This window comes from Macrosteles quadrilineatus, unplaced genomic scaffold, assembly GCF_028750875.1.
Source record: "Macrosteles quadrilineatus isolate MER2022 unplaced genomic scaffold, UCM_ALF_1.0 Scaffold_9__3_contigs__length_116548681, whole genome shotgun sequence".
NCBI lineage: Eukaryota > Metazoa > Arthropoda > Insecta > Hemiptera > Cicadellidae > Macrosteles > Macrosteles quadrilineatus.
The window spans coordinates 11,180,983-11,193,276 of NW_026542602.1; the positions used below are offsets into that span (position 1 = coordinate 11,180,983).

The 12,294-nt window shown below is 33.0% G+C and overlaps 1 protein-coding gene across 1 annotated transcript in view; it reads left to right on the forward strand.

Moving 5' to 3' along the window:
* LOC129002578 (F-box/LRR-repeat protein 16-like) overlaps window positions 1-8,406 on the forward strand; it is an 81,388-nt gene extending 72,982 nt beyond the window's left edge. The window contains exon 5 of the mRNA XM_054430496.1: window positions 5,034-8,406. Within this exon, the coding sequence (XP_054286471.1) occupies window positions 5,034-5,182 (149 nt within the window). The 3' untranslated portion in view covers window positions 5,183-8,406. The remainder of the gene's footprint in view (window positions 1-5,033) is intronic.
* The last annotated feature ends 3,888 nt before the right edge of the window (window positions 8,407-12,294 follow it).

Below are 12,294 nucleotides of genomic sequence, written 5' to 3' on the forward strand. Positions count from 1 at the left end.
CAGATTATATTCTTCTTGTTGGGCACGTGGGGTAGTGAAAACCACAAAGATGTTAAATACAAGATTTATTCAGATAAAAACTCAAAGTTAAAGTTACATCATACACGGTCACATTGCATTACATGAGGACGAGAAAACGGAAATTGTCAAGTAGGCCTAGGCTACAAAAAATACAAGTCAAATATGTAATCAGTTTGTCCAACCTTATAACTTGCTAGATTACTCATGTAACTTAGTAGTGTATATATATATATACATATATTATAACACCCTCACTTAATCTAGCAAGAGTCACATGATTCATGAATTTAAAACAAAACAGATTATGCATTTAAACCTACACCATTAACACACAGATTATGTTTAGGTGCGTTTAAACCTTTTGTAAGCATGTCAGCTATCATTTTATCACCAGATAAGTACTCTACAGCAATCAAATTTTGTTTGATCCAATGTCTGATTTGATGGTACTTTACATCTATGTGCTTACTGCGGTTATGGCCTTGATTGTGACACAGTTTGTTTGCACTTTGGTTGTCATTAAAAATAGTCAAAGGTAGAGGACATTTGTATAGCTCAGCCAATAGACCCTGAAGATAAATACCTTCTTTACCACACTCGCTGATTGCTACATACTCAGCAAATGTTGAACTATCAGCAAGACTTTTGGAACGCTGTTTCTTAGAACACCAACTTACAGCAGCACCACCAAATTTAAATACATAACCAGTATAAGATCCCCTATCAATTACACAATTTGCAAAATCTGCATCAGCAAAGCCTTGCAATAAACATTCCCCTTTATGATAGCATAGACCCAAATCTAAAGATCCCTTTAAGTAGCGTATTACTCTTTTAGCAGCAACTAAATGCTTGTCGTCATTACAGCTGTTAAATTGGCTTAAATAGCTTACAGCATAACTTATATCAGGGCGTGTACATACCGATACATACATTAAGGCACCAATTAGTTTTTGATAAAGACCATTTTCATTAGGTGTCTCGGATTTGTACAATTTCTGTGACACACAAACAGGGGTAGTAACAGAATTACACTCACTCATCTTAAATTTATCAATAATATCTTTGACATAAGATTCCTGGTCTAATTTAATTGACCCTTTCATCCTATTTCTAGTTACCCTCATGCCAAGGCACTCTTTAATAGCACCAAGATCTCTCATCTTGAAAGAGTTAGCAATTGCAAACTTAAGTTTACGCGTTTCATCAACTGAGTTTGAAAATATATAAAAATCATCAACATGTAAACCAATAACAATAAGAACATCATTAGACTTCTTAATATATATACACGGATCATACTCAGATTGACAAAAGTTCTGTGATTCGAGAAAGGAATGAATTTTATCGTTCCAGCATCGAGCTGCCTGCTTAAGCCCATATAATGCTTTCTTAAGACTACAAACTTTCCCTTCATCACCCTCCTTAACAAAACCTTCGGGTTGTTCCATAAATATTTCTTCATTTAGATTACCATTCAGAAATGCTGTTGTAATATCTACATGATCTATTTCTAAATCTAACTCAGCGGCTAGACCAAAAAGAATTCTAAGTGAAGATAACTTAACTACTGGAGCAAAAGTCTGGTCATAGTCTTGACCTGGTATTTGACTAAACCCCTTAGCGACTAATCTAGCTTTATGTCTTTTTGATCCATCAACTCCTCTTTTCAATTTGTAAACCCATTTACACTTTACAACATTAGATTCTGGAGGCCTATCAACTAATTCCCAAGTAAGGTTACTACTTAAAGCATCAATCTCTTCTTGCATAGCACGTTTCCAATGAACACTATCTGTACGATTACATGCTTCATCAAAATTTTTGGGATCATTAGGTCCTACAGATAAAAAAGCGTATTCAAAATCATCGGAACGCTTAGGTTTACGTACACGAGTGGGATACCTTTTCTCAACACCTAATTCATTAACATCTAGGCCTATCATTTCCTCACTTGAGGACTCATCTAAGGGCCTACTATCATTACTAACAAAAGATTCATTACCAGTATCATTATTTGTTACAAATGATTCATCTGATGAATCAGAATTTGATTCCTCAACCTCGTTTGGAACAATACCAACAGTTGTAGGTTGATTCTTACTTGCCCTACCAGTGACAGGTACATTGATTTGTGAAAAAGGAGAAAAATCAGACACATCTGTGTTTATCTGTTTGGGCCTAATATCATTTAAATTAGGTTTAGTAGATTCATCAGCAATTACGTTAGGTTTTAAGATACTCGATTCAATAAATTCCACATTCCTAGCAACAACAATATTTTTCGGATCATCTTGTGATATGAGACGATACCCTTTGGTGTCAGTACAGTAACCCACAAAAATCAGTGACTCAGACCGTTTGTCTAGTTTACTTCGCTTCTCTTTAGGAATGTGTACTTGCGCTTTTGAACCAAAAATACGCAGGTTAGAAATATCAACTTTCTCACCTCGCCATGCACCTTCAGGTACCGTATCACACACAGCAGCAGTTGGAGACAAGTTTTTCAAGTAAATAGCAGTATTCATGGCTTCTGCCCAAAATCTCTTATCTAAGTTTGATTCAAAGAGCATACACCGCACTTTCTCTAGTAAAGTACGGTTAGTGCGTTCAGCCACACCATTCTGCTGCGGCGTGTAGGGTACGGTGGTCTGATGGCGGATACCCTGAGCTTTAAGATAGTTTTCCAGTGCATTACTGGTGTATTCACCACCATTGTCAGTTCTCAAGCATTTTATTTTATTACCTGTTTGATTTTCAACTAAAGCTTTAAATTCTAAAAACTTAGAAAAAACTTCACTTTTAGCTTTGATCATATAGCCAAAAACTTTTCTAGTAAAATCATCAACAAAGATGAGGCAATATCTAGCACCTCCCCATGATGGAACATCCATCGGGCCGCACACATCAGAGTGAACTAATTCTAATTTAGCCACTGCACGTTTACCCTTGTTCCGAAAAGGTTTAATTGTTTGTTTACCTTCAAGACATGTTACACATACATTTGCATTGTCATTGCCAAAATCGATTTCGCTAACAAGCCCATTTTGTAGCAGCCTCATACCTTTACGAGAAAGATGGCCAAGACGCTTATGCCATAAATCATGTTTACTTAGGCTATCTACCGTCATTGCTCTTTCTGATGAGGGTTTGTCAATGACATACAGGCCCTCACTTCTAGAACCTGTTACTTCAATGCTACCAGAAATTTTAAAATTACTTTTACTGTAAACTGTACAATTCTTATCATCAAAAACAACTACAAGACCCTTATCAGTTATCTTACTTACAGATAGAAGATTGTTCGATAATTCTGGAACATACATCACATCTTTCACTAAAACAGATTCTTTACACTGATTAATTGAGATATCAAACATCACATCACCAACACCATGAGATGAAATTTTCATATCGTTGGCCACCGAAATCTGCGTACTGCGATGATCCTCCAGGTCAATAAAGTTGTTCTTCTCACATGCCATGTGGTTGGTCGCCCCGCTGTCGATTATCCAGTCGGACTGATTTGTCTTCGATAATAGAGCAGAAGTCATTAGTGTCCTCGGATTAGGCTTAGGCCTATTACATTTATCAGGAGGCCTATTCTTGTGCTTATCTGAAGAATTTTTGTTAGGCTTTGGATCACTATCCTTGTTCAGTTTTGGACAGTTAGGCCTTTTGTGTGAGGGATCTCCACAATTATAACAATAAATCTTCTTTGTCTTGTTCATTTTAAAGTTCCCAGAATTTTTCTTAGAACTTGCCAACAGCACTGAAGAACTTGAACACTCTCCAGATCTCACTCGACGTCGTTCATTCTCACTCAACAAGATTGATTTCACCTCTTCAGACTTGATTTTGTCTTTAGACTGTTGATTAATTGAAGAAATTAAGGCTTCATAATCATCTGATACACCATTCATCATGATGAAAGCAATCCATTTGTCTTCTATAGGCTCACCCATATCAGTTAGTTTTTGAGCTGTTTCGAGGATGTCTGTGAGGTAGCTTTCCATTGAAGAGAAGTTATCTTGTTTAGTGTTAAATAGCCTACGAGTCATTTCAAAAACAGATGCCATACTATGACCTTCATAAGCTGTCTTCAAGTTGTCCCAAGCTTCTTTGGCTGTTTTGGCATTTTGGACGTGGATGAAGCAATTAGGTTTCACTGATAAGCAAATTTTAGCTAAAGCACTTTGATCACGCACCGTGTCATTCGAAGTAGAGGGAGAGATAGTCCCGTCGACATAACCGAAAAGTCCTTCAAGCATGAGGTACATCTTCATAGAGAATTTCCAACTGCCATAATTTTGCTGACCTTCCAATTTTTCTATGTTAGGCACGGCAGTGGAAAGACTCACACAAGTAGTTGTAGTAGAATCAGAAGTCCCAGACGTAGCCATGGTGAAATATTAACGTTCACCAATCACCACACAAAGTTTTTAGGTTAGACCTATCAACAACTAAGTTAAGACACAGTTTTCACTACCATCCTTACACTCATTGATTTAATACGTCCCTGGGCCCATAACCTGTTGGGCACGTGGGGTAGTGAAAACCACAAAGATGTTAAATACAAGATTTATTCAGATAAAAACTCAAAGTTAAAGTTACATCATACACGGTCACATTGCATTACATGAGGACGAGAAAACGGAAATTGTCAAGTAGGCCTAGGCTACAAAAAATACAAGTCAAATATGTAATCAGTTTGTCCAACCTTATAACTTGCTAGATTACTCATGTAACTTAGTAGTGTATATATATATATACATATATTATAACACTTCTAACGTCCTACCACTTTGCAATATTATGGATTAGAATATTTTCCACTCCCAGCACCCCATCTCCTCTTTCCCTTTGGGGAAGCTAAACAAGAAATATGTTTTGTATGTTTGCCTTTTTTTAACCTTCTGTCACTTTGTAAACTTTATGATACTAGAACATTTACTACTCTTGACATTTGACTACCTCTTGAAGGCTAACTTTTAGTTATGCTTGTTTTGCAGGCTGTCCACTCCTGACGTCCAGTGGACTGTCTAGCCTCATACAGCTGAGGCATCTTCAGGAGCTGGAGCTGACCAACTGTCCAGGGGCGTCTAGAGAACTATTTGAATACATCAGAGAACACCTGCCAAGATGTCTCGTTGTGGAGTAAACATTTCTCCGATGAAATTTTGAGTTTAAGAAATTTGCATCTTATCTCAAAACTCGATATTAGGTTAAGGTAAATAGAGTGATGCTCAATAGAAACAAGTAAATGACGATAAAAGATAATTAGGAGGAAAGTTTAAGAGTTTAAGTAGCAATTTTGGATTTCTGTCTGAGTGTCAATTGTTGTCTTTTTTGGACCTGATGATTTTAATATTCATCGTGAAAATATTCTGGATTTGTAAGATAAGAATTGTGCTAATTCTTTTAGAAATCAGTTCACTTCAAAGTACAGTACTTAACCCTTTCCACTCTCTTGTCGACTGTGAGCCGACATCGGCCGTTTCACAATCATATCACATGTCGGCTTCCAGAGAGAAAAAAAATATGTATAAAAAAAGTTTTTTTCTTGAATGTTATTTTATTTTTAAAAAGAGATTCAAAAAGATTAAGAAAAACTGGAAATACTTTTGCGATTAGAAATTCACAACTTATCCGGTTCTTAGGCGCGGACTAGCGCTAATATACCAAGCTCCCAAACCGCCTCTTAGACATTTTTTAATAATGTTGGGGAAACTTGCTCTATTCTTATTTTTTTCATGTCACTAAATCTAAATTTCAAGAATTGATAGATTTTATGAATAGAATTTTCAAAATTGCTACTGAACGGATAAAGAGCATATTCAGGTGAGCGAGTAATGTTTGAGATGTTTGTTCCACACAAGAATCTGTGCGGCCAATCACAAAGAAGAAAGAGTATATTTTTAATATCATGGCAGCAAAGTGTTTTAAGTGTAAATAAAATTTATGAACTGTGCCTGAGAGAGGTATTGTGCATAATCTATTTTTCGACTGTACAGACTAACTATAAAAATGACAGTTATGAAATTTGTGTCGATGTTTTGATCTCTTGAATGTTACTGCTCAGAATGTCCTTAGATTTGTGGAAGATGTAAATAGAGGAATGTGCTGTTAATTAGTAAATCGGTCCATGAGTGTTGAAGTGTATTTCTACTTATCTCTTAAAAAGGACTATACTTACTTTTTTCTGTGCTTGCATGGGTTCGGGACAAGGCAAGTGGTTAACACTTAATTTTGACATCAATTTATCATGTACATCGCATTTGGCTGTAAATTATTAATCCTGACGCCTATGTTTAATGTTTGGTTACCATTCGACTAGTCATATGCTTATAGAGTAGTTAAAACTAATAATAATTAATCTTTGGTTACCGCTTTTGTTTATACCATGGGCTTACTGTGCAATAGACCAATTCATAAGAAAATGAGGCTTTTATAATTTAATGATACCTATCATTCTACATTCCCACCAAAGTAAGCTTTATGAGATTGCATTGTATAATATACATAATAACATACATCATATTATGATGTATGTTTCTGAAAATCATTAATTTTTTTACTTATACAGTACTTTTAAAATTTTTTTCTTTAAATGTTTGATGAGAGCCATTTCAGTTTAAGAAGATCACGATGTTTAAACAAGGCACAAATGTATATAGATAGAAAGTTGCAGAAAAGTAAGAAGTTGTAGTTGTTTGTGATGAGTTTCGTAATTGTTTAGACTCTATGAATCTAGGAATAAGAAATGTGAGAATTTAAAATCTGATTATTTTTATCCCTTTGGGGTTTTTTTCATATTGTATTATTTATTCAGTTATCAAATCTACACCCTCAGTGTGTAAGATGTTTATTGCCAAGAATGGCACACAAGTTTACTTTGGCTGGAAGGATAAAGGATAAAGTGTTGATATTTTATGAAGAATTAGACCTAACGTTTACTGTTGTTGTAAATATGTTAATCATGAAAATTTCTTCGTAAGACTGACACATTTCTTGTTGAAGTTATGAACTGTTGTTTTTAGCTAGGTATATCTGGCAAAAATTGAAGTTTACTGGTATCCTTTTTGTATCTTAGTTCAAGCCTTGCATTTAATTTAAAAGTACTTTTGTTTCCTCTCTTTGAAATAGACAAGCTTTGAAAACATTCAACATTTAAGATAAATTTATTTGCACAGAATATTGTAATGAAGCATTAGTTAAGCACAGACTTATCATTGCAATTTTAATATTGCTAACAATTCAGCCTTTCAAAACCCAGATTGCAATTTATTTATTTTTTAAATATTAATTTGTCTTGGGATCTGTCTTTAAGATGATGCACGCAAATTGTTCCTATAAATACACTAAAGTTAGATTGTAAATAACTATCCAAATCTCATTACCTAGAGCAATACTATACAATTGTTTTCTGAGTTGATTTCTCTTTTAACAACTGATCTTATGAGTATCAGCATTCCATATATTCTTATTTCTCTACAGAATCGTTGTAAAGTGTCTTTTAATGATGTGTTTTCCCGTTTGATAAGCATTTTTTTATCTTAATTTTTATACGAACATATATACTTTTGTGCATAAGGGTTTGTTTTCAAGTTATTTCAAAAACTATATTAGTACTTTTGATTTTATTTTTAAGTTTACCATTGAATAATTCACCATAGACCAAATTTACCTTTCATTTGATGTTACTAACAAAAAACTGAATTTAAAACAACTTAATAAATTTACATTTGTATGATATGTAACATGTAATCCATTAGATATAAATCCTTAATCAATCTCTTGATTTCTTCCTTTATAATTTAAAAACTTAGTATAATGTTATACTTCATTGTTTTCTCTATTCAGTAGCAAATCAGTGACAATAACTTAAAAATTATTTTTCCCAAATATGTACCAGAGTTGATGTAGCAATTAGCAAATGATGGCGAACTTAAACAATCAAAGGTTAGTTAAAAAAGTCTAATCAATAAGAGAATTCTAAATACTTGAATTATTGTTGTTAGTAAGATTAATAATTGATTAAAATTGAAAATGAAACAAATCGCTATACCAAAAAAATATAGAGATAATGTTTTTGTTTATCATTTACCTGAAATCCTAAAAAAAAATCAAAATATCTTTTATTTTAAAATTAAATTGAATAAAAATATTTGGTGGATTGTATTTAATTTGCATAAGACACAAGTGAATTTTTTCATACTTTATCATGATTACTTTGTATTCTATTTATATGGAATTTTGATAGTTTCATTGTATTGAATGATCGTTCTGTCGAATGTAAATTGTGTGTTGTTAAATAGTTTGATTGTTTGGTTGTTTCTTTAAATGGCAGCTGTGATGATGTTCATGTAAATTTCTCTAGTCGCAATAAACTATTTGAAAATCTTACTGGTCTATTTAAATCCCTTTAGCTGCATTTACACGCGGCCAGTAGAGCAGGCAGGTTACAGGGCAGGTTACTTGCCTCTAATGTATTTCAAGTTACCTGAGGCAAGGTAACCTGCCCACCAAATAGCCTCGAGTAAAAGCGGCTTTACATTACTAGTACATAAATATCCGACTGGTTTACAGCTTATCAGAATTTTTTTCTGTAAAAAGCTATGAGTGGGTTTGTCTAGTCTATTATTCTTAACAATTTTGTATTTGCTGATTGTTTTTTTAGTTTTTTTAATAATATGACAATTGTTTACAATTTTATTAAAATCCAAATTTATTGTGAGTACTGTAAAAATCTTAGAAAACATGTTGGAATTCACTTTGTTGTATCAGATATCGATTTAAACAAAGAGTTGGGAAAGATATATGCGGAAAAAGATATTTATACATTCTATCAAGTGCTGTTTCATAGTTATCCTAAATTAATCTAAAATTGCCACAGTAAGTGGCCACCCACCTGGCAACCTTAATTAACTTTATCACTAACTCAATTTTTCTAGGTAGAGTTTCACTTAATTGTTTCTCGATTGACCAAATATAGGCTACTATGTTTTTTTATATCAAATATTTGTAGACATACTTTTTGTCATAGTTTCCTACAATATTTTAAAAAGTAAATTTAACATTTACTTTTCATTCTTTTAAAAAAGCTTATTATTTGAGAGTTAAACATAATTTACCAATTAATATATTCATACTTTGGGGATAGCTCAAAAAATTCAAAAATGAATTAATAAATGGCTCTTTCCATTTCTTTAACGAGAATGATGAACTAAGAGAGAGAGATTTTCCAGAATATTCCATTCTGCGAAAACTTGTTACTCTAAGGGAGTATTAACCCTAGGGTTGTTTTATATTAAATCTCGGTAAATTACGTTTAGCTTGCGGAGTAGGAAAATTACTTTGTTCTAATATTACAATGGGTACTTAAATTTGAAATCATTAAACGAGTAGTTCTCCCAGTGTGATATTAATTATAATTTTCAAAAGTGATTTTTTGTGCAGTTAAAATGCAAATGTGAAGAATACATGGTGAATTGAAATTAAAAAGAAATAATATAAAAAGACTTTCTCCCTAGTTTGAGATGTTACCAAAGTGAAAATTCTTGTTTACACTTTTTTTGTTAGTAAAAACAAAACTTAGGATTAGGTTATCCTCCAAATATGCATTTGCCAATTCCCCTTCCTTCATCTTTTTATTTACACTTATACTTGAATTTCCTATCTAAAAAAATATCTTTCCAGTAGGCAGAAAGTAATCCTAAGGAAAAAGGTGTTTAAATGCTTGAAAAATTGCCAGCATGAGAAGGAAATATTGAGAAGGAAAAACTACAACTCTGAATTTCAGTAAGAAAAAAGACATAGTCCCTCAATTAGAGGATGTAACAATAGAAAACCTTACAAAATTTCTCGGTGTTATCCTTGATAACAAACTAACATGGAAAGAGCACATCAACCACCTAAGCAAAAAAAATCAGTGCCGGAATATATGTTCTCAGAAGAATAAACTACTTAGGACTCTCTGTGGCCAAAACAGCTTACTTTGCACTGGCAGAGTCGCATATTAGATATGGCTTGACAGTGTGGGGAGGAACTTCAACAAAAAATATTAATTGAATCATTGTTCTTCAAAAGAAAGCCATAAGAGCCCTCGCCAACCTTGTCCCACCTCAGACTTGCAGACTAGCATTCGCAAACCTAGGAATCCTCACAGTGGTGTCTCTCTACATACTTGAAACCATAAAGTATGTGGATGAAATAAACCCCCCAAGAAACCAAGACCTGCACCACTACAACACCCGTCATGGCTCCAAATTTGCCTTACCAGTTCACCGAACAACTCTTTGGAAAAAAAAACCTTCCTACACCGGCTGCAAACTGAGGAACCATCTACCTGACTACCTGAGAGACCTGACTGGCAACAAGCTACACCAGGAGTTGAAGAAGTGGCTAATCGCAAGACCCTTCTACACAATAAAGGAATTTTACGAAAATTATGGAAATTAACACATACTATTGTCACTATTGTATTGACACTATTGTAATTCTTAACGAATGAACAATAAAGAATATTGTATTGTATTGTATTTTATTGTGTACTGTAAAAGATTTTTTTTTAAGTAGGAAATAATACTTTAAATATCTAACATAGTGTTTTTAACTTGGTTCTGAGTGAGGGAAGTAATGTGAAATAAATGATTTGTAATGCACTTGGATGATTTAGAAAAGCCCATTTTGCATTTATACCTAAATATGAAAGAATCTTGTTAACAAAATTGATTTATTTGTTTCAGAAGAAATTCTGTTCTGTAGAGTAAACAGAAATCACATTTAAACGACATTATGCTCTGTTGGAAAAACATGTGACATAAATATTATTTCAAACTTCTCATTGCTTATGGGTTTACTCTATTTTTATTTTAGTTTGTACCCTACAACCGTACAGCTACCTAGACAATCATCTGTTTACATAGAAAGTTTTGATCTTATTTATCACTTTAAAAATTGTTTACCTACATCCTCTCAGTTTATTACCTTGAATTTGTTCATGTTTGTATCACATAACTATTTTGTATGTTTATATGCAAAGCATATAAATAATATAACTATCAAGCAACAAATGAAAACATAATTTATCCAAAACAATTTACAAAACTAAAATGATATCCGTCTTTGTTCTTAGTACGCAAAACAAAATAGAGGTTACAAAATGCCTACACAGTTTACAAAGTATTTAAAAAAACATGGCTTCCAAAGTTTGAAATTACCATCAAGTTTTAGTTGCTAAGATAAACATAATAGTGGCCGTCTTAAGTTTCAAGTACTCTCATAGCTCAGTATTGATGGCTTTATCATCATAAAGGAGTTCTGTTACAGAGTCTCTTCAGCTTTATTGTGCTTAAAACTCTTAAATAGATTCTGCGACAGATTAAAAATATTTTTAAAATATAAAACTTTGTGTAATACAGTTTTTTATAACTAACGTTCTACTAAACTATAAACTCTTTGATAAACTCATTTATCTCCAATGGGTGTCAAATTAAATTGTTTACATTCAAATTTACCAATTTAAAGTGTTTTTTGTCTGTATTGCCCAAATGTTTATTCGTCTTTTGACTTACCATCAGTTGTTTTGAGTATCCTGGCTATTTTTTAAAAATCTTCTTTACATTAACAATTCAAATTGTTTCATTATTATAACACTATAGGTGTACAAGCTACGCGTCATACTTTAGATAAAGAAAAAAATATGATTTAAAAATGTTTAAATGCCCTTTTGTTATAGGTACTTCAACAAAATATTTTACTTTACATAAAAAATACTTTTGTTGGAACTAAATTTTGTTAATACTAATACAAAAAAATTACTTATTTGGATAAGTTTTTAATGTAAACTATTGGGAAAAATTACCTAGGTATTCAACTATTCCTAAGCTATTTAAAAAGGTGGACCTTTGGAGCTTTTCTTTCCAAATGTGTTCTTTATTCAATCTATACTCACTCCCAAGGGTTCAGAGTTTGGATGTTTTGTGAAGGGAAGATGCAGCTTTGAATATTCAGTAACAAAGACATGAGAACTCTTGTCCAGAGGACCTCACTTGACGCTGCTTACACAAACTAAAATGGCTGACAGAATCTTACCTACCCTCCCCTCCAGTAGAACACTTTGTGAAACAAGCTGAAGACACGAGAGACTATTTCAACTAAATTGTATGTAGAACGGGAGCCATTTATGCAACAATAGCCTATTATAAAAAAATAGTGTATTCCCTATATAGTAAATTTGCTAAAAGAGACCAGAGTTTTCTTTCTATTATT